Source organism: Haemorhous mexicanus, chromosome 3, assembly GCF_027477595.1.
Source record: "Haemorhous mexicanus isolate bHaeMex1 chromosome 3, bHaeMex1.pri, whole genome shotgun sequence".
NCBI lineage: Eukaryota > Metazoa > Chordata > Aves > Passeriformes > Fringillidae > Haemorhous > Haemorhous mexicanus.
In genome coordinates this window covers 34,876,031-34,903,378 of record NC_082343.1, presented here as the reverse complement: position 1 = coordinate 34,903,378, position 27,348 = coordinate 34,876,031, and the positions used below count along the sequence as shown (strand labels likewise).

The 27,348-nt window shown below is 39.2% G+C and overlaps 1 protein-coding gene and 1 long non-coding RNA gene across 7 annotated transcripts in view; one reads left to right on the top strand and one right to left on the bottom strand.

Annotated features, from left to right (window-relative positions):
- Positions 1 to 7,667, top strand: part of BIRC6 (baculoviral IAP repeat containing 6) — a 176,468-nt gene extending 168,801 nt beyond the window's left edge. For all 6 annotated transcript variants that reach the window (XM_059841328.1, XM_059841327.1, XM_059841323.1 and 3 more), the window contains 3 exons: positions 2,641 to 2,829; positions 5,765 to 5,899; positions 6,982 to 7,667. In XM_059841328.1, the coding sequence (XP_059697311.1) occupies positions 2,641 to 2,829; positions 5,765 to 5,899; positions 6,982 to 7,161 (504 nt within the window). In that variant the 3' untranslated portion in view covers positions 7,162 to 7,667. The remainder of the gene's footprint in view (positions 1 to 2,640; positions 2,830 to 5,764; positions 5,900 to 6,981) is intronic.
- On the bottom strand, positions 7,447 to 11,881 carry LOC132324815 (uncharacterized). The gene is made up of 2 exons (XR_009485742.1): positions 11,732 to 11,881; positions 7,447 to 9,891 (listed from the first exon to the last, which is right to left on the bottom strand). It is a non-coding gene; the product is annotated as an uncharacterized LOC132324815 (long non-coding RNA).
- Between the last annotated feature and the right edge of the window lie 15,467 nt (positions 11,882 to 27,348).

Below are 27,348 nucleotides of genomic sequence, written 5' to 3'. Positions count from 1 at the left end.
AGAAATATCCAAAGTAGAAAATTTTTGAAAAGCAAAAGCCTATTCTTCCAGAGACATGTAAAAGCCACAGAGATCACATTTCATATCCAAAGCCTTGGCAGTGAAGTCACTCAACCATAACTTAACACATCTACATTAATATTCTGCCTTTTTTGGTATCTGTGTGGCCATTTGCTTGATGAAACCCAATGTGTGAGGCACATTCTCTCCATTTTAATGTATTACCTACATTTTAAGGTTTAACACTTAAATAACTGTGGCTGCTTCTAGTTGAGTGCAGGGCAGGGTACAGGAGACTGTGATGATGGTGCACACGGTACCAGCAGCTACCTGGGGCACCAGCCTGAGAAACGGAAAAACCTGGTTAATTTTCCTTGTCAGCCCAACAAGGGAGGCTGGTTCATATCTCCCACTGCACAGCTGCTTGTCCAATCCATCAGGATAAAGACTTGGCTGCCCTAGACTGCCTGTCTGTGCTGTAATGAAAGCACAGCCACTACACAAGGGCAAAGTGCCATGGCACCTGAAGGAGTGAGGGTGTGTTCCTGTGAGGTGCTGGTGGGACTGAAGGTAGCCTGTGTCATTCAGCTGGCTCTTGGACTCCTGCTTTGATAGGAGTTACTGCTCTGGCATTGTCTCTGTGGAGTGAGGAGCCATCACAGAGAAGATGGGGAGCTGGAACACTTCTGTGCCCCCTTTGCCACAGGAGAAACTCCAGGAGAATGCCACACTTGAGCACAGAGCGCAGCTGTGGATGTCAGGGCACTGCCTGCAAAAGAGTCAGAGTTTGGATTGCTGCTGACATGGCATCTGTCTGATGTGAGCTGTACTTTCTGCATGCACCAAGAAGAAGGAGGACTCTTGTCTTCCACATCCAAATTCACAAATTAGGGGATGTTTTAAAGCTCTAAGTTGTACCTAGACTGGGAGGAGAGTCAGTTCCAGAAACAACTGCCCTGACATGTGGGCATCTGCACCTAAGTATGCCCAGTGCTGGAAATGCCATTCCTAGGTCTGTAACATATCATCAGCTTTTCACTAAATGAGGAAATATAAGTGTTCCAGTCATCTTGGTTGAATTCTTTACAGTTCTGGAAGTTTGTGTCACAGAACTGTAATCCCTAAAATTGTTGCTGGTGGACTTGGTCCTAAGTACATAAGAAAAACTTGCCCTTCATTTAGTAAAAAAAGCAAATTGACAGGGATAAACTTTAACACTGGAAAAACCAGCAAGCTTTCAAATCATGAATATGCAGTACATCTACATTTGGATACCTAAGAGCACTATGTATCTGTTTAATTCCTTGGGTTTTATTAGGAATGGCTGAGTATATATTTAAATGCCTTGAATTTATGTAAGCATCTATTCACACATGTGCTGGATAGTAAAACAGAAAGGAAGATTGTTATTTCCTAACTACTGAATAGTTGGTGCTTTGTTCATATAGTATTGACAACATTTTTTCCCTGATCTTAAAGAAAATACTGAGATTTTCTTTTATTGGCATATGACACAGTATTGTTTGTAAAATCTGAAACTAAAGGACATTCATTTGAAAGAAAAAATGGGAGACAATGTAGATCAGGATTAATTTCAGTCGTTCATGTGGCATTTTACTTCCTTTATTTTTTCTCCATCTAGTTCAGAATTACAGGAATTAGTAAGCTCAGCCATAGGAGAAAAAATCAAAATTGTTGATTGAGAACTTGACAAATACACTTTCTTTTACAAAGGGGCACAATCAGACAACTCTTTCTTGAAATACATTCTCTTACTTACATCTGTATGATTGTTTTTCAGGGTTTTAGGTTACATTTGTCATTTTCTCAGTGCTTGAGCTAAAAACACAAGCACAGGACTCGGTGGTTTTTGTGTGTAGTGACAGTTTAGGTTTGAAGTGTGGATGTTCCCTGCTTGCACATAGCCTGTATCACAAATGGAAGTACTTTGCCATAGAAAAGGTTTTGCTTGTAAAGTGAGCAGAGCTTTGTATCTTCTCAGGGCTTTAGCTGGTTAGAGTGACCCTGAGGAAAGTTGGAAAGTCCCTTTCCCAGCCCGGTGCTTGAAGGAGGAGTCAGGGCTCTTCATTTCTCGGTCTCAATGTTGTTTATTGTATCTTTTCTATAAAATTCTTTCTCCTGTCCTGCCGAGGTCTGCTCAGCAAGACAGAGGCACTCTGCCTGCCCCCGGGGTGGTGTTATGTCTTTATACTAAAAACTACATAAACAATGTTCACAATTACTTTCCAATACCTATACCTGTGTTAGACAGTGAGCTTCTCTCTAAACCAATCTATAAGTGCCAACATCACAGCAGAAGATGGAGGCCAAGAAGAAGGATCGCCCATTCTAAAAACCATTCTAAAAACCCCAAAATCTACTTTTTCCACCCTGTGACAAACTAATTGTTATTCTACTTAGACTTTTGTGGCTTGCAGATCTTCATCTAAGGTTGGTAACTTGCTCCATGGGTCATAATCAAAACCACAGGCATCTTGGGCTCTGTGCCAGGGCCTCTGAGCCCCCTGGCAGGGGTCCTGGCAATCCAGGACAGCCAGAGGGATGTCCTGAATTCCGACAGTATATTTGTAAGAATAGTTTGGCAGCACAGTTTTAATATTTGGTTTCTTCTCTTAACAGGTGTTAGTGTCTGTCCAGTCCCTAATACTGGTGGCAGAACCATACTTTAACGAACCAGGTTACGAGCGATCGCGAGGTACTCCGAGTGGTACCCAGAGCTCCAGGGAATATGATGGAAATATCCGACAGGCCACAGTCAAGTGGGCAATGCTTGAACAAATGAGAAATCCATCACCATGTTTTAAGGAGGTAGGTTTTGTGAAAGGCAGTATTTCTCTTTTGAGCATTAAGAATAATGCAAATATTTGGGAAGATAATGCATGAGATGTCTGTTTTAACCTTCAGTCAAGAGACTGAAGTGAACAAGGATGCACCAAACTTCACAGATCCTTTCCTAGGAAAGAGGAATGCAGGCAAAGTGGGACTGACCTGAATGGGATCCTGGTGCACAGTTGGATAGAACATGGTTCAATCAGCTTAGCTCACTCTTACTACTGAGCAGGACCTTTTACATGGCCTGTAACACCTGTTGGTCAGCCCTACAAAGGGGCACTCCATGCTCCATACTCTGCATAAATAACAGGCAGTATTTTCCCAAGGATCATAAATTTGAAGCAAGTACTAAGAAACACTTCAGATACACCAAGATAATGCAAATTGGAAAAATACCTTAAAAGAAATTCCACAAAGCATCTGCACTAGAAACCTGTGCCTTTGAAAACAACTGTCTTGATACTGCTAAAAGCAATGCTAACCTTCATGCATTCAAGCTGTCTTAAAAAAATTTATTGCAATAAATCAAATTGCTTAATTTGTTTACATTCCTGTAGATAGACTAAAGCTCACCTGTAGCATGTTAGAAGAATTTCGTTATTAGGGACTTCTCAGTGTCTGTAGTCCAATTCCTTTCCCAAAGCAGATGAGTTAGATCTCAGGGGTTTGAACATATACAGCAAGAGTTCAAGGAGAAAAGAGTTGAAGAAGCACTAAGAGGATCTATATGAATATTAATACAAAATGTTTGGTCAAACATGAGTCATCTCACAGTATTACCAGCGAATATTTCCAGAAAAACACATTTTGCTCTGAACTACCACAGCTGTTGCCAGTGTTGAAGCGTTGAACCATCTGGCAGTATCACCTATGCTTTCAATTGTCTGCACAATAAAATGTTGAAAAAGCCTAAATATTTTAGGTTTATGCACATTGCTGGGTGTGGCATATGAGATGCTGATCTCCCATCCCATCCTTGATATTGTAAAATATATTCTTTGGAATGGAAAACCTTTTTTCATTAAAATTACTGTGTCTTGTGGAATAATAAGAAAAGATATTTTTATCCACATGCAGGTAAAAAAGGATGTGCAGTCTATGTAGGGATGTTGGATTAATGAAATAAAACCTGGTGGTGGTTCAGAATTACCTCTTAAATGTTCTACTCAATAAGTAGAAGACCATGCATGATAAAGATAAAATCTGGACACATAATCCAATAAGTTCTGCTAATAGGTCTTTTTCTTCTAGCTAATGTAATGGTTTCACTTTGGCAAAAGGCATTCTCAAATAATAGATTAAATTAATTGAATATATAAGATTATATAAGAAAGCAGTGGACAATAATGCTCCACATTTCTTCTCACATGTACAGAAGTGAAGGATATGCAGTCTTAGACCATTTGGTAACTCGATCCCAGCTATTGTTCCTGCACTTTTCCTTGAGAGTCTCAGTAATTGTGTTCTTATTCTGCAGTGCTCTCACACTGCTGGTATGAAAAAGGCAGCTTTGGAACAATGCTAAGTCCATCTGCGGCCCCATCCGAATGGAAATGCATCTCTTGGATTATCTGAGCGCTTCCTTGGGAGATTCCCTTTTTGTTCAGACCTCCGGGGTTTTTGTACCATTATCTTAGAAACCTTAACAGTGATGATCAATTCAGTAACACAAATGCAAACTCATGCTGAAGACTGAGGTCTAAGAATATACATCCTGAGATCTGTTGTCTTCAAAAATCTGAGTCTTGTCTTCAGTATCCCAAATGATGGGTAGGCTCAGGAGATCTAAACTGCCAGTCTTTGGGAGTTTTTCCAAGCTCCATTATGGATTTAAGGAATATATCCAGAGTTGAAGTCAATTACACTTTCAATATGCAGTTTCTCTTTGGACAGATAGCTATTTTCTCTAACCTCCAGACAGAAAAATTATTTTTCCTTTTATGTTACAATAAGGCCAAGAACTCTCAGTGCTCAATAAAGTTTTTTTTGGTTGTATTGTTGCCTTCACTGTTCAGAGTTTCAGAAAACTGTTTAAGACAAAGCCAACACCAAGTAGAGTTTCACAACTCTGTATGAGTGTTGATTGGTTGGATTTTTTAAACTCAAATGTGTACTTCAATACCAAAATTACACTTCAGTCAAATACTGGCTCCCATCCAAGCTGGGCAGCTCAAGTGCCATGGCCTGAGAATTCCAGTGTTCCCAAACGTGCCGCCTCTGCCTGGAGCAAAGCGGCTGCATCCCCTCGGAAGCAGCTGCTGGGATCCTGCTCTCGGCAGAAGCGCACAACGTTCCTGTGCTCGTACCCCAGCAGTGTTTCTGCTCATCTGTTTTCTGCTGGGGCTGCCTGTGCTCAGGGAGGGGAGGACGTGGTGCTCCTGCTTGCTCTGTGCTTCTCTAGCAAAACAGGGCAGGGAGAGAAACAGTGAAAGCCTCAGCACTGTCTCTGTGTAGCTCTGCTCCTGTGTGAACTTGGTGCCCGCATAGTACATCCAGCTTTGAACTGCAGAACGTGAGCAGTGCTCTGCTCTGCTCTCCCTTTGCTTCTGCTGCTTTATTTCTGGCCCTGGTTTACCCTGCGCCCAGGTAACACAAGTAACTGCTGAAATGGCAGGCTGCACACAAACAGTGGATTCCTGCAGACTGAAGGAGATATCCAGACCAGCAAACTCCTCAAAACAGCATCAGCTGAATTCAGAACAGGTTCCTCTGGGCTTTTTCCAGTTGGATTTTGGAAATCTCTGAGGACAGAAATTCCAATTTTATCTCCAGTCTGATTCAATTCTGAATTACCTTCATACTGATTTTTTTTTTCCCTTATATTCAGTTAGACCCACAGAGGTCTTGCAAATCTGGTATTGTTAAAATACATGGTTCTCTATCCATGTTACATTGGGAATGTTTTTTGCAGGTCATCCACAAACACTTCTACTTGAAAAGAGTGGAGATCATGGCTCAGTGTGAGGAGTGGATAGCAGACATACAGCAGTACAGCAGTGACAAACGGGTAGGCAGGACCATGTCCCATCATGCAGCAGCTCTGAAGGTGAGATGTTTATAACAAATCTGAGTTTCCCAGTTGTCAAGAGAGACAATGTGTGTGAATTCCACTTCCTCAGTATTTTTACTACAAGTTGGATTTTCCTCTAGCACCTGTCCTGCCTGTTTTTTCTATGAATATTTGTATAGGATGCAGTGACCCCGAGATGAGTTCGGTTGGTTGGAGCATGGTGCTGGTGTAACACCAAAGTTGTGGGTTTGATCCCCTATGGACCATTCACGTCAGAGTTGGACTTGATCCTTGTGGGTCCCTTCCAACACAGAATATTCTGTGATAATAGCTTTTTTGGTTCACTCTGAGGGTGGGTGGGGGTTAATGATAAAGTTGTATTACAACCAGTTCCTTGCCAGAAAACAAGCTCTTAGAGTAGACAAGCAGTTAATAAACTGTGGTCAGCTACAATCAGTTTTATCCTGTGTTAACTTGAATCTTCTAACCATTATAAATATTTTCTGCCTTCCTAGCCAAGTATTACCATTTGTGTATTTTGTGACCACACAGATAACAGGGCTATATTGGTTTTAATATTTGAGGTTTTATTTCCTCTGAGGTGCAAATCCCAGATTTGGAAAGGCTTCTTTTTGTCCATTGCCAGACTTCCATTCTTTCAGTGTGACTGGTCTTCAAAATGAAGTTACTGTGAAGTTACTGTGACCAGTATACAAATCTTTCCATGTCTGTCTCTGTGACAGATCAGGTCTCATCATGAATTCTTTATAAATTTGGTTTGACTGTATGACCTGCCAAGTCCAAGCCAGTTTCTGCTGTGACCCCTGAACACAGATATGACTCAACTGCAGGACCAATGGTGTAGCATTTATATTGATGCACTTGTTGGCTGCAGTTCTGTTGACCACCTTTAATTTGTCACCAGCAGCTCTTGCTTATTGTTCTGTCACTAAAATGAAAGTACCAGTTCTTAAATATAGGGGAGAAGTTGATCCAGACATTGAAATAGTACATTTAAGCCTTTCTACCTACTCCTCTTTTTGTCTTAGAGTTCTAACCTTGTGAAAAGTATTGTTTTAACTGTGGCCTTCCACACTGACTTGTTCTTGTATATCCAGCGTCACACAGCCCAGCTGCGGGAAGAACTTCTAAAACTTCCCTGTCCTGAAGGGCTGGATCCAGACACTGATGACTCCCCAGAAAAATGCAGTGCCACAACAAGCTCAGAAGAGACCATGTTGCACGACCAGGTTAAACCCAGCAGCAGTAAAGATGTCCCCACTGATTTCAAGTCATGAGTTGCATTGACATGGACTTTGTAGACACAGCGGCTTTGAAGCACAAGCCAAATATGTCAATATTTGTATGTAAGAAGTTAATTATGTAATAGGTAATGAAATTGAAACTATACTATGCCCTTAAGGATATACAGTTTAATTAAAAATGATCTTTTATTTACCTGTACAAGAGTGTAAACTTTTTTGTGCTTTTATTTTTCAATTGTGAGAACCACTGATTGGTATGTTTAAAAAGTTATGTATACAAAAAAATGGATAAATCACTGATATATAAGGGAAACTACCTTAGGAAAGAATGTTTACTGAATGTTTATTATTTTTTTTTTACTTGTAGAGTGAGGGCGGTTGTAACAAAGAATATATATTGGTCATTCTTACAGCTACTATTTAAAGTCAGAAAATTTTCACTGAATTTGATAGATTTTACGTTTGGCCATATATTCATGCTCATATTTGATTCTAAAGAAAACCTCCTGTATACTTCAATAAACGTTAAATGGACATGATCCCTCTTTTATGATTTACTGGTACATTTTTTAAATAAACTGCCATAAAATACATTCTAGCTGAAGATTTGCACTTGTACGACTGAATTCATTACAGTCAACATTCTTAATTTTATGCTTACTAAATCTAAAATGCAGATTAAATAAATGCACATGGTTTTACCTCATGCCAAATTTGGACTTCTGAATTAGTTGGGGTTTTTTTGGCTATTTTATGCAAACTAACAGTATTCTAAATTTCTTAAGGGCTATTCTGGAACAAAGTCTTTACTGTATTGAAATGTCTGATTTTTACATACTCAGCTTACTGTTACAGACACGGCACACAGGACTCTGATGTTCTGTAGTTCCTACTGTGTAGAATTATTTCCAGTTTTATACTTGCAACCACAGATCCCTAACTAAAAGGTTAAGGAGTTTGCTTGATTTAATGATCAAGTCTCACTTTTAACATAACATGCATTGCTATCATTGTTATTAATTTTTGAGCAGTCCTTGAAGGACTAAAGACTTAATACTGGTATTACCTCAGACTAATGATCTGTTGTATGATACATACTATAAATCAGGCAAAACCGAAAGTTTTTTGTTTTCTATTTGTTCTTTGTTTATAAGTATCACGCTGGAATTTTTTCACTTTTTGTTTTACAATGTATTATTTCTAATCATTAAAAATGGCACCAACTGAGGTTGTGTTCTTATGCTGATGGTTAACAGTTAGTTCTGATAGTCCTGACCGAAGAGCAGTTTTTATGTTCTACTGATGTGTTGTGTTAATCCAAGGCCTGTTCTGGTTGTACATACCTCTCAAAATACATCTGTGGAACTTCAGGGGTCCTTAGTCAGAGAGCAAAACAAGCAGCCCTGTGCCAGAACTGCTGGTAAAGACATGAAACAAAGAGCTTATGCCACAGAGTCCAAGTGTTAGAACTTCATCAGTATTAAAACAGCCCTGCGTTTTTCCAGATGGATATTTACTTACATTCTTTTACTGTACAAAAGGACTGTGATACTCCTGTAAAGGCTCCAAAAGCAAAATAACCAGTTGACTTCCAATTATATTTGTTAGGAGTTTCCATTAGAGCTCTTCATTTACTGCTTAAGCTGCCTGTCTACAGGAGCACAGTCTTTTTATAAAATCCTGGTACTTATATCAAAACCAAATGTGTTGAACCTGAAGATCCTCTTTAAAAGTGAAGACTTTTTTCTTTACCATTAAAACACCAGACTGAAACAAAAAGTACCCATCTGGCATTGATTTGACATGAGGAAGGTGATTAACATGATTGTACCTTTATCTCCAGTGCGTATTTACGGTTTCATAGCAATGCTAATGTGAAGTCACTGCTGCTTAATTAAGCAGACGTAAACAGCTGCATGGGATATTAAACCCAAATTTGCATCTACATACCAATTATCCTTTTTTTGCTCTAACATGAGCTAGAATGGTATTGTACCAAATTAATGCAGAGATTCAATCCTTAATAAATTGCAACTGTATTACAGCCTAAGTAAATTGTGAACTTGGCAACAAATACAAAATACACATTTTTAGGTTTTTAAATACACAAGGTAGCTATGCTACGTGGCAGTAACATCACAGTAAATCCTCTGAGGTGGGAGACTCGTCTCTTACCATTTCATCAAAGTGAATAGAAACCTGTACAAATATAGATCACAGTTTCTAACCATCCATTCAGGTCCCGTGTTTTTAACTGTTAAGCTGATTTTGTAGAAAATGTTTTAAAATTCAACAGAAGTTATTTTCAAAAGTGCAAAGGGCAGCAAGCTGCTAGTTAGATCATTATGGGATTTTCCGTGCTTTTTGGTGCTGCCTTTGGCCCAGGATTGATTGTTGGCACTACAGTTCTGTAGGGTGGCGTGGGATGTTACCAGCCTTTGGAATTGCTGTAGCCACTCTGGCAGAGGAAGAGTAAGGCACCTCAGAGTTAGGAGTGTTTCGTGGTGCTGCACAGACAACAATGCCAGGCTTTCCTGCCTGCTGCAGGCCCAGTGTCTACAGAAGGGGAGACGGTCCATGAGAGCAAAGCCCTTGTTGCACTGACTGCTGCACGCGAATGACTGTTCTGTTCTGCAGCTGTAGCCACAGCACTCTCCGTATACAGACAGTAATGGTGGTGCCTCTGCAGGATTTGATGGTTTCCTCTGGGTAAAAGATGTGCATAAATGTCTGGATTAATGCTCCTCTGTAATTCTGCCACTCCTATAAAGGAAGAAACAAATATGACAATCTAGAAAAGAAGAAAAAAAATAACAAAACAAAATTTGAAACATAAAGCTGTAAAAAACTTCCAAGTTTCACTCCAGTAATTACATGTTAAATGTTTAGGTAAAAGCAGAATAAAATATGTGTGACTATAGATGGACTGGATCTGCAGTGACCTGTGTGGCATTGTTGGTTGGGCTTTGTAAATGTTTTTCTTGTGTAAATCTTTTCCATGAGCTCAAGGGTGATACTGTGCACCTCTTCCAGTCAGGTGAGGAGACTCTTCTGCAGCCACAGGTAAAATCCTGCTGCCACAGGTAAGGCACTGGGCTGTTGATCACTTCCAGGGAGCTTTAGTGCGAGTGTGCCAGTGCTGTGCTTGGATGTTCTGTTTAGCAGCAGTAGAGCATCTATTCTTTGCTTTAAAAAAATTTTTTAAAAAGAGAGAAAGCTCCCATACAGTACAGGAAATGTACTGTACTACTTTTGATGGCTCTATCAAATAGGGCATTCAGTTTCTGGCAGGATCACATTGCTAAGAAAACATGGCTTCAAAACAGTCTCTTTTTCCAGCTATGTCATCTATTACTTTTCTTCCCCAAAATGTTTCTGGTGGCACTTTAGGAAATGTTCTGTTTTACGTCCTGAGGAAAACAATTCGATAAGCAAACAGCCATATTATTAATTTGTCTTGTAAAAACCCATAAATACCTGAACAGAAACCCAGCTGACCTACATTTAAGCCAGGACTATACTATGTTGTTCTGATCCCTGTAAAGGAGAATTATTTAGGCTTAGATTTTTAGTTGGAGTTTCTCAGGCAGGCCTTCTTCATTTATAACTTCATGCTGCCTTTGTATTAGTGTGATTTACAGGTGTTTCCTTTTTTATTTCTTCAGAAGCCAGTTATCACCAAGTGGACTTACCTTCTTGGACTGTCAGCTCTCTCTATAGAAAACAGAAATGCAAAGCATTTTACAAAAGAAAGGAGACATTTTCATTTCTTCATGTCATAAGGAACAAGTACAAGGTGCAGAAGGTATTTCAGATCTGTTTCTCAGGGTTTTTTTACCAACACACATACATATCTATCCATACATACATGCATCTGGTCTGGCAGTCTTGAAAATGTTTCCTGTGCTGTCTTTTCCTTCTGCATAGACAGTCACAGCTTTAGTAGGAACAATAGGGTGTTTATATCACAACAATGAGCATTCTGAAATGCACTGAGCTGAGTGAGGGGTAAAAGTAAGCTCCACAATTACTGAAATGAATCACAGGTAAAAACATTTTCATTCTCCAGAGATTTGGTTGTTGTCATTGTTTTATTCTCCTAAACCATGAATGCAGAAAATACATTAACCACCCATTGAATTACTATAGCAGAGCTCCCAAATAATCTCAACGCTGCCTCTGTTTTATGAAGGCTCAGAAAACAAATCCCAAACCACAATTCTCTGTCTTGATTGAGAGAGTTCTGCATATTGTGACCTGTCATCTCTGCAGGCTGCAGTCTCTCCTCTGGTCTTGCCTCAGCCCAAGTTTTGGCTCTCAAATGATAACCCGGTCCATTTAGTTCTCCAGGTGTATTAATGCTACTTACCCTTTGCATTAAGAGTGCAAATGTGGAAAATGAAAACAAATTGAAAATCTCATGATAAAAAAATTCAGTGTTCCATCTGTAAAGATTCTGTGTTGCTTCATTAAGGATTTTCTTATTGACCGAGAGAGCAATGGGAACAGCAAAACTTGGGAGGGTTCCATCTTTTCTCTTTTCATTAAGATATTTAAACATTCATGTGATGCAGAAACAGAATACCAACAGAAAATGTCTTACAATCTACTCCTAAGCAATGCCTTGGATGTCTCCAGAAGTCCTGTTCTTTCACCTCGAAATTCTAAGTTTTCAGCCACGGAAAACTTTGCCCATACCTAAATTAGGAATAAGCATATTAATGCAAATTTCCAGAACTTTTTCAATCAAAATTTCTTCAATCATTGCAGAGTTTTCAGTATAAACTTATTTTTACATGTATTTTAAGCAGCACGTGAGAAGGTGGCCTTAGCTGGATTCTGGTGCAGCACAATTCTAAGCCTGGACTGTGACAGCACCTCTTTAACACTGCAGGAGGGGTACCAGTGTGGATAATTCAGGTTGTGACGAGGCCACCATCATCACATATGTACAACCAGCCCAGCCAAGCACCAGCATTCTTGCATTAGGGAATTCAGGGTGCTAGATCCCTGTGCACAGTGGCTGGGAATAGTCTGCAGGATGAGTCCCTGCCTCCATCCTGGCTATAGCTACAGTTCTGGCTGTCCTGAAAACCTTGCAGCTGCTTGCTGGCAATGTAGTGGGGCAGTGATTCAAGAGGGAATAGAGGTGATACGGCACATCAAAACCTAGCAGCCAGCAGCAGGATTGCTGGAAAGCAATTGCTGTGCTTGCCAACAGGACCCATCTTCTCAGCTACCAAATAGTCACACTGCAAATCTCAACTGTATTTTGAGACAGTTTCCACCAGAGAAATTTGATGTGATAGATAAAATTCACAGGGGCTGGCCTCCAGCAAAGCAGCAGTCACAAGAGTAATCATGCGACCATCTGGCTGGCTGAATTTTGACATAGCATGTGGGATTCTGGAAAAGTCCCAGAGCATTAGAGAAACCTCAGACTAGGCAAAAATTCTACATATCTCCCAGTTGCCTCATGGTCACTAAAGGCAAGAGTGTGCAGGCTTGTCACACAGACACTGCAACACTGCTCCAGTACAGGTCCCTGGGAGACTTCAGCATCAGCAACATGAAGAGTCTAACAGACACCACCTGATCCATCTGACAGAACAAGGAAAACAACGTGTAAATTACATCCAACTATTGATTTAGCTCCATACAAATTTCACTCTAGTTAAAGAAACCAAAACAAACAACACTACAAATGTACACTATGTACACTCAGACTCAAACAATTGCTGTTGATGAGAGCAAATGGTGACTGAAGCAAAGGTAAGCCAAAGAACAAAATATCCTTTTGTATCTGCACTGCCTACTAATGTGTTAAACCTTCTTTCACTTGTTTCTAGCTCTCCCTCCAAGGAAATTCATGTTAGAAAACAAATAGCCAGATGAACGGACAATAACTTGTATTGGAGGAAAAGCCAAGCCATTTGAGCAAAGAATGGGAGAATAACAGTACACAGTTCCTGATAAACAACTATGTAAGTCAGGAAAGAGAGTTCAGTCTTGAAGAGCTCTCAAGAGCCTGTACTGGTAGCAGAAGTCAATGAGGGACAGTGCTGAAATTTCTAGATTGCATATAGAGACCTGCAGTAGAATGTTAAATTCAATGCATGCCTAATGGAAATGGAAGACTTGGATTAATCATCTGAATAAAAATAACACGGTTAAAATGCTTGTTGTGATACTGCTGTCTTCCTGAAAATGTTAGTGTGACTTGTGTATTTTAATCACTACCTTAAATACATTTTTGCTTTACTTGCAAATGCCTTTTCATGCACAGAATCCAGCAGCAAGTTATTTTCCATTGCCAAGTGTGCCCTCAAAGACAGTTGTCCAATCAGTGTCACTAAGGACAAGCCATGACTGTAAATTCCTCCAGTTTTCATTTTTCCCCAGTACTTTATTTTACACATTTCCACACACTGAAAGGCAGCAAGGCTCCTGTGAGGCAGCAGAACAGTGCTCAGTGCCCAGCATCCATCACAGCCTGGGATTAAATGTCCAGAAGCGATATGTAGTTGATCTGTCATACAAAAATTATTCATTCTCAAATATTACATCTTGTGAATGATAAAAAGTCTCCATGCAGATTAAATTGCCACTGTTCACCTCAACCTTTGCCTTCTTTTTAGCAGAGTGATTCTGTTCCATAAGGCCCCTGGGGAAAAACACCACTGTTTACGTTTTTCCTGAATTTAAGTTTTTCCATAGTTGAACAGCTTTTGCCTTAATGGCCTTTGGGTTTTAGTTCAGTTAACATATGTAAAGAAAATATCTCAGAGTTCTTAAACAGCATCTTTTTCTCATCTTAGTTTAGGCCTTGGTGTATCACGTGTTATTTGTATTATATCTAAGGAAAAATATAGCTCTGTATGAAGCTAAAGGAAATGTTTCAAATGTCATTTTAAGGCATGTATCAGAAAATATTATTTGCTCCATGCTTTCCTGTTAAAATGCTATTTCACCATTCATATGACCATTCTGTATTCTAAGTTCTCTGCCCAAAGTCGACTGTTACACAATCATAGGAATGGTGAGCAGGAGGGACAGCTGGAGGCAATCATCCTTTAGCCCACTCTTCTCCAAATGAAACATGTGCCCTCCTTGAGGACTTTGACTCCTCGTGGAATATGAGATCCAAGTTCCCCTGCCATCACGATAGTTTAGACTCTGTGCTTCCAGCTGATTTCTCTCTCCCTTATGTCTCCATTTCTGTAATGATGTTACCATGGCACCCCAGCATTTATAGCTTACTTCAGTTACAAGACATAATTTTAATATTTTAATTTACTCACAACCAAAACCATTTTACAATAACTGAAGAAAATAAAAAGGAGGAAAATTGACCATTGGTCATGTTTCACTTTAGAAAGGCTGGCCATTTCCAGGTTCTGTCATACTCGCAGTAAAACCATTAATCATCATAAACTCATTTTGTCTAAAAGCAGAAGTAATACATTTTTCCATGTAAATCACTTCATTGCCATGACAGAATGATGTCAGAGAATCGAAATAGGTGATATAATGAATTTACCTTCTGGAACATTGTTTAGCACTAAAGGTTATGGGAGGCAGGGGGAGGGGAGAGAGGGGACAAGATTGATGTCAGCTGCTAAAGAGTAAATTTTATTTTAATTTTCATTAAATAGATAGAAATACTGTATTGACACAGGCTCACTTTTACAGACTTAAAAAATATACATACAGCTTAAAAATGTAAGAACCCAAAACCTTTCTAGAATAAAAATCAAGCTCCAGCTAATAGTTTGTAAAATATGATTAAAATAATAATTAACATTGCAGGTTTTAATTTCTTCCCTTTTTTAGGACAGTTTTTGAAATTCAGGGCTTCCCATTTACCATTTGTACAGGCACATATAGTTGAACACATATAAACTGGAATTAGCTTAGCATCTAATTTGGCTGTGTGCATAAGAATCCTCAAACAAGGAAGCAGTAGTACAGGAGAGAAACAGAATTTTATTTCTGCCCCTCCAAAAGGGGGAGAACCTTGTCTGAATTACAGCCTATACCTTAACCAAAATGCAACTATTTTCTGAAAAGCTGCAGCAGCCTGGTACAACAAATGTATTTATATGGCATCATGGAAAAGGGAAGGACTGGGACCAAACCTAAAAGTCAAAGCTATTACTCCCCATTTCTCTCTGTAGGATTTTAAGTCAAGGTTTGGAAGAAATTACTGATTTTGGTTTGATTCAAACCTTTTGTTTTCTATTTGCTCTTTTTTATTCCTTTGCAGAAAACACGAAAAACAAACCAGGGAAACAGCTGAAAATCTGTTTCCCACAGCTTTAATCCCTCCCCCTTGCTGTAGCCATGGTATGTATAACCACAGCCCTGCTGGGTGAGGCAGAGCAGTTCTCTTTCCACACAGCTGATCTAATCCAAGGTGTGCAACAGCCCACACAGAACAGCTGCAATGAAAAAGCAGTCCCTTTTAAAAACATCCATTTCCTATACAGATAAAATGGAAGGCTGGATAGCCCCTCAGCATTTATCCAGCTCTTAAAATGGGTCCCACAGGGCTGAGGCTCTTTCAGCTTCACAGTCAGCAGCTTCAAAGCCAGGTTTTTGTACATCAGACTTTAATAGTTTAACTTAGAAATTAGACACCCTGAAGAAACAAATACCATAGTGCAGAATACCTACTTTGGGCAAAAGAGAATTAATACTCAAAAGTGTGCATTTGTTCTTTTTTTGTTCCTATTGATGTTCAAATTACAACAGCTGACTCCAAAGGAGAAGCAATTTCATTGGGGCAGTTTATTTCTGTAAAACGTAAAATTTCAGTACAATGTTATGCACAATGATTAAAACAAATGTTTTAATTATCCACTTCCTCCTGAAGCACAACACACAGTCCTGTGACATGGCCTGACTTGACCTAGGGGGTCACTGCTGCATGAATGGGGGTGGTCTCCAGCACTCCTGAGCTGCCAGCTGAGCCCTGGTGCTCATCCAACACTGCCAGCATTGTGACAGTGTCATCCTCAACCTGACAAGAAGCTGCCTGAGCAAAGAGGCACCTGTCAGGAACTGCAGCCCCCAAGGAATGTAGAGGGCAGGGTGTATGGAAGCAAGGCAGGAGGGCAGGGTGTTGAGACCTCTCATTTTCAGAGGCAGTGACCTGTTTGGCCAGCTCAGCTGCTCATGCAAGCAGTCTCATCTCAGCCTTACCTCATAACTTTTAGTTTCCTTCTCTGCTGTAAAAAAAAAAAAAAATTAAAAATGTATGTATATATTTTAATAGATCCTTTAACTAATCTGATTTATTACAAAATGACCGTTTATTGGTGAATTCAACCTAATTCTTTTATCAGTCATGTTTATTCATTTTTGTTCAGCTTGATTAGCTCACCAATTTAAATTTCTCTAGATGGGCTCTGAAATACATTTAGCATGACCTTGCACCATCAGTACACAGTATAGGGGAAAAAAAACAAAACAGGAAACGAAACAAAACAAAAACCTAAACAAAACAAAAAAACCCCCACCAAACCAAACAAAAATCACCAGTAAAGCCACCTGAATACACAAAGAAAATAAACAAAAACCTTTTTTCCATACTTCTGCATACTGTCCAGGAATCCTACTGCCTCCCACATCACACATCAAAATTAAAACCAACTGCCTCGGGGACAAAAAAAAATCTTATTTTTCCCTCTGTTTCTTACCCTCATAAAGGGAGACTGTATTTCCATAGTTGTACTTGCATGCGAGCCCACTGATCATGACAGGAAAGCAAAATCAAATGAAATAACCCTGCCCTGTTCTGACAGGTATGACACAGCCTCTGTCCTTCTGATGAGCTTCATTCATTTCTCAATACTGACCCAGGGGAAAGGAAATAGATTAAAGTGTAGTATCAAGAGGTTAATCTATAGCTGCATACTGGTTTCCTGGCATTTTGGAGGACGCCACCTTAAATGAGACCAACCCTTGGCAGCAATCAGTCAGGATCTGGGTGGTATAATCTATACTGCTGTCTCTCAAGAAACTCAAAATAGAATCAGATCAAAAAAATTGACTCAATTATTAATTCCTCTCACTAAAACATTTGAACTCAAGCACTGTATTCTCAAGCGCTGTTTTCCTGCATGACTCCCTTTATCAGCTCATAGATTTTTTCCTATTCATTTATCTTTCTCTCACTGCAAAAACTACTATTAACTTTTCCAAAGTTAGCATTGTTCTTTCCCTTCTATATTCACCCTGCTCAGGCAATGCTTGACTTCTGTCTTTCAAAAAATGTTCTCTTCTGGTAATGAGAGGCCCATCACTCCAGGCCATTTAATTTGTGTTTAGGACTTAACTTATATTTGGATGCCCAATTCTCTTAATGCATACAGTATTTTCTAAATTAACAGTAAAATCTTCAAAATTTTTTTCCTAAAATGGCACCCTAGATGTGTTCCATTTTATTATTTTTCAGGTTCTTCACCTTTCTGGCCCTTTTAAGAAGAAAATATAAAATGCAATTCAGTAATTGAAACAATGATTAATTTCAGTGATATGTTAATGTCACATTTAAATGGTAATGACAGTGGTAACATAAAAGAAGAGAATTGTATGCAGACACTCTCCATGTTGCATTCAGTGCAGGAACAGAGTGTAGCTGTCAACTTTGTGTTTACTTTAAAAAACTGAGTAGTCAAACTTCTGTACTCCTTGATGTTGATAAAGATAGCATAGGCTTTAAAGTAATGCTGGGGCCTCTTATCCTTCAAAGCCATGCCAAAAGCTGACAAATTAAACCTGCCAGCTATGGATATATTAAATTCCCTCTAATTCCTTCCACCTACTACATGCAGAAATCAATTACTTTTTTTTCTTTAAATTCTTGTATATGTGTGTCTCTCTAATAATTTCTGCCTGATGCACTGTGGTAAGCCAAAGAATAATGTGAAGCAATTTGCAAAACTGTTCTTTGCAGCATTTGCTGAAGTAAAATTTCTTTTTTCTCTGTTTTTGACATCCCAGTGACTGCATTGCAGAATTGCTCTAACCGCTTCCCTTACAGGTGTCAACACGCTGCTATTTTATTTAAATTCTGCAAGGACACCACCTGCCCTATTTTTGAGCTATGAGGCTGAAATGCTCTTTATTCCAAGACAAACAGGAGGTGTTTTAGACAAAATTTTGTGGGGGTGGAAGGAACATGGACTAGATTTCATTTGCTTGAAAAATTCTATTGCACTCCAAAGAAATAAAGCAGACTTCAAAGGAGCCTTGGTCAAGGACTGAACCTCTTGTCCACATGCTTAACCTCTACCAGCAGAGCCTCCACAATTTACATGGAGGTTTTTCCCAAACATGACTCTTGGCACAAAATGCTACCTTTAATAACTATTTTCTTGTCAATAACAGTGGCATATCAGACCTTTTATATGTCCATTCCCTCACCTTATTCATCACCTCCTGAGCAAGGCACTGGAGTTAATACACATGTATGAAAACTGGTACAGCAACATTCATTTCCATTGCCAGTTTACCCTTTCCTCCACAAACACATTCATCTGTCTTTCATACTGCATTATGGACAAACTAAAACAAAACCCTTCCAGGCCTGTCTGCAATGCCACTTCTCAGCACTCCTCTTTTCATCCTTTTCCAGGATCTACCATGACAGCTCCTGCAATGTCCTGATTGTAAATACATGGAGGGTTTGCAGCAATTTCCATTATTTGTGTAGCACTCAGATCTTTTCATTAAAAAGATAAAATCCAACAAGATGCAGCTGTTTACACAGCTGACTTATAAAAACATTCTTTTCTCTGCCTTTTACTACATTAGCACTCCACAGCATCTCCAAGTGTATCTTGTAACAACTCTTCCCATCTTAAACACTGAAAGGGTTCTTGACAGAACCCCCAGTGCACTGACAGCCCTTGGTTTTAACAAGCCTGACCAGCCCCCCCTGCAGCTTCCAGACACACCTGCTCCTGTGGGCTCAAGAGCATTATTTAAACCCAGCCCAGGGTTAGTAGCCTTTGCCTGGACTGAGCTGGTGTTGGTTTCTGCTTCTGCTATAGCTTCTCTTGAACTGGACCCCTGGGCTGGCTTGACCCTGGAGCTGGTGAGTTTTGTAATGATCTTGACTCGGCTGGGTTTTGTGGCTCGTGGGGCTGCCTTGCCCAGGTGCTGTGGGTAGTGGGCCCTGACTGTGAGGGACCCTGCTCTGTCCTCACCAGCCCTGAGGAGCAGCCAGAGCTTGCTGCTGCCTGCTAGCCGTGTAGCAAGGACTGCTACCCCAATCTTCAGTTGCGATGAAGAATTCTGGTCCCTGTTTTAATATGGGCTATTAAAAATTACTTCCTAGGCAATGAGTTAGCAAAGCAATTAGACTGCAGTGCTGAAATCAGACTTTCCGTGGAACTGACAAGCTTCTTATGCTGTGTTTGTACACTGAGTGGAACAGCAGGGTCTAGCAGAGGCACAACCCTAGTATGAACAAACAGCAACATCGCTCTGGAACTGCAAAAAGAAAGGACCTCATTCATGTGAGCTTAAAAACTGCTACTGAAATGTTTTCTATTAAAAAATAAATCTACAAATAGGAGAAACTGCAAGTGCTCTGTTATGTGAGCACTACATAAGCAAAGCTCAAGCTGGTGGCACTGAACTGCATTATCAACACCAAAGAAAAACTGTCGCTGTCTTCTTACATGGACTGATTGCAGATGAATCACGTTTAAGATAAGTCATATTTGGTTTTATTTTGATCTGTGGCTTCATCCAAGATATTCCTAGATTGAAGACTATCCTGTGCTGAACTTGCCAAATTTCTCACATTTGAATCTACTGGCTGCCAGAATTATATGTAAAACCAGTGTCCTGCACCACAAGGCAATGTTTGTCAGAGCCATGTCTTTTGCCTCTTAACTAGTCATTTCAATAATAAGGATGAGGACCATTTGCAAAAACAATACGAGAATTCAAAGGCAGATATTCTACCTGAGAAAGCTGTGACATTTTCCAAGAGCAGATATCTGACTACAATAGTGCTGGAGCATGTGCTGAAAAAAAACCCTGCAGATTGCTGCTGCAGTGGCTTTAACATTGGTTTTGTTTAAATTTCCATTTTCTTTTACTCAGTCTTCTTGAAAAAGTCACAAATCACAGAAGATGTGAATTCGCTCATGACTAGGGAAACTATCAAGACTCTGGAAGTACTGGGAGGTCATTATTTCCAAGAGCTGATCCTTTCTCTGTGTCTCAGACTATCCTTCCATCTTGAATTAGATTGCTTGCTCACACACTTATTTGAATGTGTCTTGCTTTTACTTCTGGTGTATCGGTAAACATTGGGATGACAAAATGATCTAAAGATGGATATCTGGGTTTGGGGTTTTTTTTTTTTAAAAAGGAAAAACAAGTCACCTAACTCACATTTTAGTCATACTCTGCAAACAATTTTCCTATGAGTCCTCGAGAGACTGGAGTTTTCTGCAATATGTCTTTTTCCATGGTTATTTTTGGCCATGGTTGCTGGCTTTTTTCTATCAAGAGGAAAAGGAGGAGAAGAGCCTGGCTCCCCCCAAGTTCTTGGTGGGCTCTTTCAGGAGTTCTCAAGGTCACCTAGAATCATTCTTACCATGAATTCTCCTGAGCTAAAATGTGAAGCCAGCTACAAACTGATTTAGGAGTTGTGCAAGTTTTGCAGCTGAAGAGTGGCAACATCTTATGCTTTCTAATTTGCTTTTGGGTTTTTTTAAAGAAAAGCAACAGCACAAAATATTTTATACTTGACTTACACTATCACTGTAGCTCTGATGTCTGAGAGAAAGTGTTGCAAATAAACGTTCAAAAGAAAATCCTTTAAACATGGTTATTTCTGATTGGCTTTAGTCTGCTACAATTCTTCCAAAAAATAAAATTCTAACCTCACTCATCCAAAGACTGAAGCCTTGCCCTCTCCATTAGCATTTTAAAAATTTTAACTTGTTATGTAGAGAGGAACAGGAATGCCTTTTTTTAAGAAGCTCTGTTCCAGGATTTCACAGCTGTTTCTGGGTCCAAAGGAAGCATTACATGTAGAGGGAAGCAGCCAGTGCTACTGCAGCTGGGAACTGCCATGAAGGTACCCCTGTGGTAGCACTAAATTTTGATTTCATTGAAATATACAGAATTTAATGTCAACATCCAGCTGTCCTTTGCAAAGGCAAGTGTGGTGAGGGTGTTTTACGGGACTGTTTCATTTTTTCTCCTTTTTTTGATGATGCTACCTATCTTACTCATACACCCCTATTAAGTCCTGTTGCTAATTAATGGTATTTCAGTAAGAATATATATTCCATCCCAAGTGAAATTAAGAAGATGCCAAAAGAAAATCATTTTCAACTTTGCAATCCAAGGATTTTGGCAAATCTGACTCAACAGAGAAAACATCAAGCCTTTCTCTTTCATCTCTCCCTCTCACATTTTCACTTTAGCTACTATTCTTTTAGACTTTTGTTTGTTTGGTTTGGTTTGGTTTCAGAACTGTCCTGGTAACCTGTAGCAAAGCATCCTCAGGTTAGAAAGTTTGGGGCATATTGACAGTGATTAAACCCACAATCACTAAGACAGGACTTTAAAAAGAAAATCACTGTACACCAGAATCATCTTTCTCTTCTCTAGAAAACACCAGAATGAGTTATAGAAACAAATCCTGGTTTCGAACTGGAGTTTGGAGATTTTAAGCTGCAGAGTTTTATTGATGAAAAGAAGAATTAAATTTAAGCTGGTTGTAAAATAAAGTCATTCCACTAACTGAAATACAGGCCAAAAGTGAATTAAGACAGTGGCTTGCATTGCCACAGGCAGCAGAGCTTTGCAGAGATGTAACATGGGTGCTATGACACAGGAAAAAAGTGACAGGCCTGAGGAAAAACCCCTTTGTTATGCAAAGAGAATTTAAGAGACAGAAAAATTTACTGGGAGAAGCAAACAGTTTCCAAATGTGTGGTGCTGTAAGCAGTAGTGTTAAGGATCATGGTGCCATAACTAAATCAGGAGTTTTGTGTACAGATGGGTTTGTGAGTGTGGCCTCCAACTGGTTTGTGCCTCAGCTGACTGCAGGATACAACCAAAGCTTTTTCTGCTCTCGGGCCCTTTAATGTTCCCCTCTCCCACACCCCTGTTCTCTTTATTTTCAGTCACACGGAGGACTAAGAAGTTGACATTATCACATTATTAGGGTTGGTTAATAAATTTTTTTGTGTCACCATCATTCAATAGAGTCTGAAGTCTAGTGCCCATTTATTTGGGCAGTGAGTGTGAACATTCTTAGTCCAAGCTGCTGGCAGGCCTTTTTCCTGGAGGCTAAATGGCATCTTTCCAAATTGGATGCTGGCAGAGATTTTGGCTGTGCTTAGACCCGCGGGATTTACTTTTTTGTATTTCTAAGTCATTAAGCAACAATAAAATCTTTATGGTATCTATGTATTGAATTTTATAACCACTGATCTAGTAGTATGATGATAAGATTAGTTTATAATGTCTTTTAAAGTTTGCTATCACGTGCTGTATTACAGCAACTTGTGTGTCAACAAACACTAGGCTTGATAGAGTGACAACAGGTACTCTGGATATTCCAGATGTGGGACCTTCCTACATCAGGACAGGGTGTGTAGTTTTAGTTCAGTCATAAATGCTATCGGACAATAGAGTATCTACTACAGAGGTTTTTAAGCTTGTTTTAGAAAGGTTGGAATAATGCAGTAATAGCTAAGACCAGCTGAAATATCTCTGTACATGCCAAGGTAACAAAGTTTTGATTTATAGCAACTGCACATCAAATGCAAGAAATAATGCTAGGGAATACAGGTGACAAAGGATTACATTGTCAATTCCAGAGTTCAAAAGTCAGCTACTGAAATAAGCTTCTCATCTGCCTCTCCCAAGTGCCACTTGTGCAAGTCTGAAGCAGTTAAACGATTCTGCATTTGAAATTTGTCTGAAGCTACTTGAAATTTTTTTAAAAATAACTATTTGAATTACCTGTTTTACAAATCTAAATCAGATATGTACTACATAATAAACATGAAGCTTTCCTGTACTTAGGCCTATGCACTTCAGTGCAGAGACAGAATTTGGAATCTCTGAATGCTCAGCCATTAAAGTAAACAGGGGACACATTCAAACTCGGTTCATTTGTCAACCTGACAGCAGATGGAAGATTTCTGCATGCAAAATATAGGAGCATCTGGCTATCAAGGATATTTAAGACCTTACCTATTGATCTCTTTCATCTGCTTAAATTAATTCAAGATGTTAAGATGCCAAAAAATGGTGATTGAAGATCTCATGTGTATAAAGCTCAAATCCCAATAAGCAGTAAGGAGAAGATAATACAAATACTACAAAACAAAACCAGCAGCAAAGCTCCCAAATAAGTGATTACAAACCTGGAAACAGCAGAAACCTGACTGCCAGAAATGGAGGACAGTATGGCTTATTAACTGAGAGAGACACACATGCACACAGAAAATGCATTTTGTTATTTTGTCAAGAAGGACTTTAAGGCAAAAAAAAATCATTACAAGTAAAGGTAAGGGACTAGAAGAAAGAGAAAAACACAATTAAAACCAAAAAAGAGGCAATATTGCTTACAAATATAGGCTGGTGTAACCTCTCTAACAAGGACCAATAGGCTCTGCAAAACTCAGGTTTCACATACTAAATACCTGAAGCAGACTCCTTTAAGTTCAGAAATTTAGCAAGTAATTCATTTAAATAAGAAATGTTCAAGACCAGATTGGATGGGGCCCTGAGCAACCTGGTCTAGTGGAAAGTGACCCTGCCTGTGGTCATGGTGTTGCAACTCAATGATCTGAAAGGTCCCTTCCAACCCAAACCATTCTTAGAAACTGGAGGGCTGCACAACAACACAAACATGTATTGCTATACTAACTAGGTGACTTAGGGATAAAACCCTTATCTTATCTTTATTTATTTTTAAGAGAGTGGGACTTAAGTGCCCAGCATCACCTCCATTCTTCCAGAAACAAGTGAACTATAGCAAGGGCACTATCTTTTATCCTCTGCCTTTTTTGTCTTTTTGGTACTAGCAGGAATTTTGTGACTTGAAAATGAGATGTATCTAGAACTAGCTATTATTCCATGTCAGGAGCAGAAAGATGACATTACAGGAGAATCCATCCACACTAGAAGCCAGACTAAATTAAGTCCTGACCTGTAACATGCCGTGATGCTATCAGAATCTGTCTCCGTGCCAGCCAGTCTCAATGTCAACTCTGCAAACTAAATTCAACTATTAAAAAGTAAGTTTACCTACAGAAAAGAAGGAAAGCAATGCACAATGGCTGCTTACATTGCTAAGTTTATGGAAAAGTAACAAAGCATTATTTCAGTACATGTACATGCAACACCATTAAGACTGAATAATACATAACTGTAAACAAACCACCTAGAAAGAGCGGCAGCAGTTTCCAATCAAAGCTGTAATTCTGCCTCCTCTTTTTAAGGTCATGCAGGTGTTGTTCCCACAATGAGACCTATTACTCATTTTAGGGCTCTGCCTGGGTGCAGAGTGGGGACTGAGGTAACAAGCCAAAACAGCAGAGGAAGAAGAGGAGGAAAGCTTTATTTTAGTTGTTGGGGTTTTTCTGAGAAGCCTTTGACTAAATGTTTTGAATCACTTTTCTAAAATCATTAAAAACTCTTACAGGATGATTGAGCAGCTCTGTAAATGGGACACATCGTTTTAAATCTATTAATCAGGTCACAACCATCCATGACAGATCTTGTCCCCCTTTTCCTGACTGCAACTTCAGTGAAGCAGACCAGGAAAGGTCTGTACTGATGGAAGTTAAGCCAGCATATTCTGTGCAATGTGTATTTCATTGTCATCAAATGTGAATCCAGCCATCTCGTATCACAGGGATTCGTGGCTCACAGAAAAACTTCAGAGGAGACAAAATCACAAGGAAAAACCTTCATCCAGAGATCATTTAGACAAAGCTTGCAGCATCACAGGACCACAAAAGTCCAAGGGTCTGCTGAACATTGTGTGTCTGTTTTACAGCAACTTTTTATAAATGGGAAGACTATCACAAACTCCCCTAAAACTTCCCTTTTTTTTTGACTTTTTTTTTTACAGACTAGAAAGTATCATAAAGAAAGTATCAAAATTTGACAAGGAAAACAGAGAGAAACTGAGAATTACTGATTAACAGGTAAGGAATTTAAAAGAACCTTCTGGTTCCCTGATGCTTTAGCCATTGTCAGAAAAACACCAAAAGAAACAGACCTGTTCCTAAGGGACAAGAAAGCCAAAATTATCTGTTTCTGAGCACAGATCCTGTGATGACACATTAGCTTAAAATTTCCTAAATGAATTTATCATTGATTTCAGCAATTAAAAAAAAAAATTAAAATATAATGCATAAGTGAAAAAAACATTTCATCATTTCATCAAAGTTCTTGGTGGAAGAAAGGATATATAAATAGGTTCTCAAAAAAACCTATTTTGTGACAATAAAGGAAAAATTAAACAGTTTTACAAAGTTTATCTGCATTGAAGGTTAAAATGGCATGTGAGCATCCAATATAGGAATGAGGAATCTATAGCTCAACCTTAGAATTACTGCCAACTCCAAAGGAAAATTTGAATAAAAAAACCTAAGCTTCCATTTCCTGGGCAAGAAAAGTCAAGACATTGCTTCACTGAGTTAAAAAAGAAAAATAGGTCTGGACAAGAAGATCCAAGAGCACTATCAAGACACAGGTAGGAGCAGAGACCCAAAATATATTCCTTGGAAGTTCTAAGAAAGGATGCTTTTATTCAGGAGGGCACTTGATTACGCCTCTTTGGCCTGATCTCTCCTCAACTTGTGAGGGCCTATCAATTTTCAGAAGCAGATCCTGTAGGACTTTTGCCAGACATTAAGTCATATGCTCTTAGCCCAAGCGTGCTGACAAGAATCTGGCAGTAATATTAATGTTCACCTGAAAAGTCCTTGTGAAAAATGCAGCGAGCAACAATTCTAGCGACTTTGTGGAAGGACAGATCACCTGCTATGTCACTAAGGTTACAGAGGATGATAAGCGTGGGGAGGGGGTGGAAATCATCAGAGTTTCTGGAAGAAGGATATATTGAGTTCCTTTCTCCCTGACTTTAGCATAAATTTGGAGATCTGCCCTGAAAACACGCCTCATCTACATCCAGAGAGATTAGAAGAACATACAGTCAGGGAAGGATCTCCTCTATGTGTGCCACTCCTGGCTCACTTGGACTGATGTATGGTGGCAAAACCCATGGAGTAAGTACCATTTCATCCCAGGCTGGATGGAACTGAATACAAAGAATTTGTAGCACTAGCTGATCATATTATTTTAGAAAGGCTTTTATTTTGGTGGCTTTTAAAACAAGATTGTTTTAAAAGGATTAGCATCTTTATTCTAAAGGGTTTAGATGTTACATCTATAAAGGAAAGGCACATACAAACAGCACAAATCAGCATTCTGCTTGTGTTATCCTCCTGTGTGTTGGCAATGGAAAGGATTCAGTTATAGCAACATCCCTACAAATGGCAGAAAGGATTTTTATATTCCTTTTCCATTTGGAGGAGTGAATACCTGCTTCTAATAGAGTAATAAATGACTTACTGCACCTGCAAAACAGTGCCTCTTTTCTTCTCCACTGTAGATGTATGTTAAGACAGAAACTTCATTAGGAGGAGAAAACAAAAATGTGCCAACTGAAATTGCTACAAGGGAGAGAGAGCAGCTCTTTCCCAGCAGGGATGTCAGTACGAAATGAGAATGAGTCATTGTGATGCAGTTCTATGATTCAGACAATTCAAAGCCACCCTGGGATGTCAGACCACCAACATATTTTTGCTGTGTGTGAATCCATACAAAGACAAAAAGCATTCTCCAGCTCTTGATAGACTCCTATGTCTCTAACAACTTTCTTCTAAGATTTTTTAATTTTCTTTTCTAAATTTGTTACTGCAAATCCAGATTTAGATAACTTTTGCTCCTTTCTAAAATATCTGGTTTTGTTTCAGATCATTCTTTATCAGGAAACCTAGAAGTACTATATAGAGAAAAAGAGCCTTAGGCAATTCAGACAAATATCCTAAAATTAGGAGTAGATAAGGACCAAAACCCAGAACTGTTTCGTTGTTAATATTTTTTTTTACTCATAAAGCCAAACAAGAAGAGCTCTTCCTCTGAGATACAATG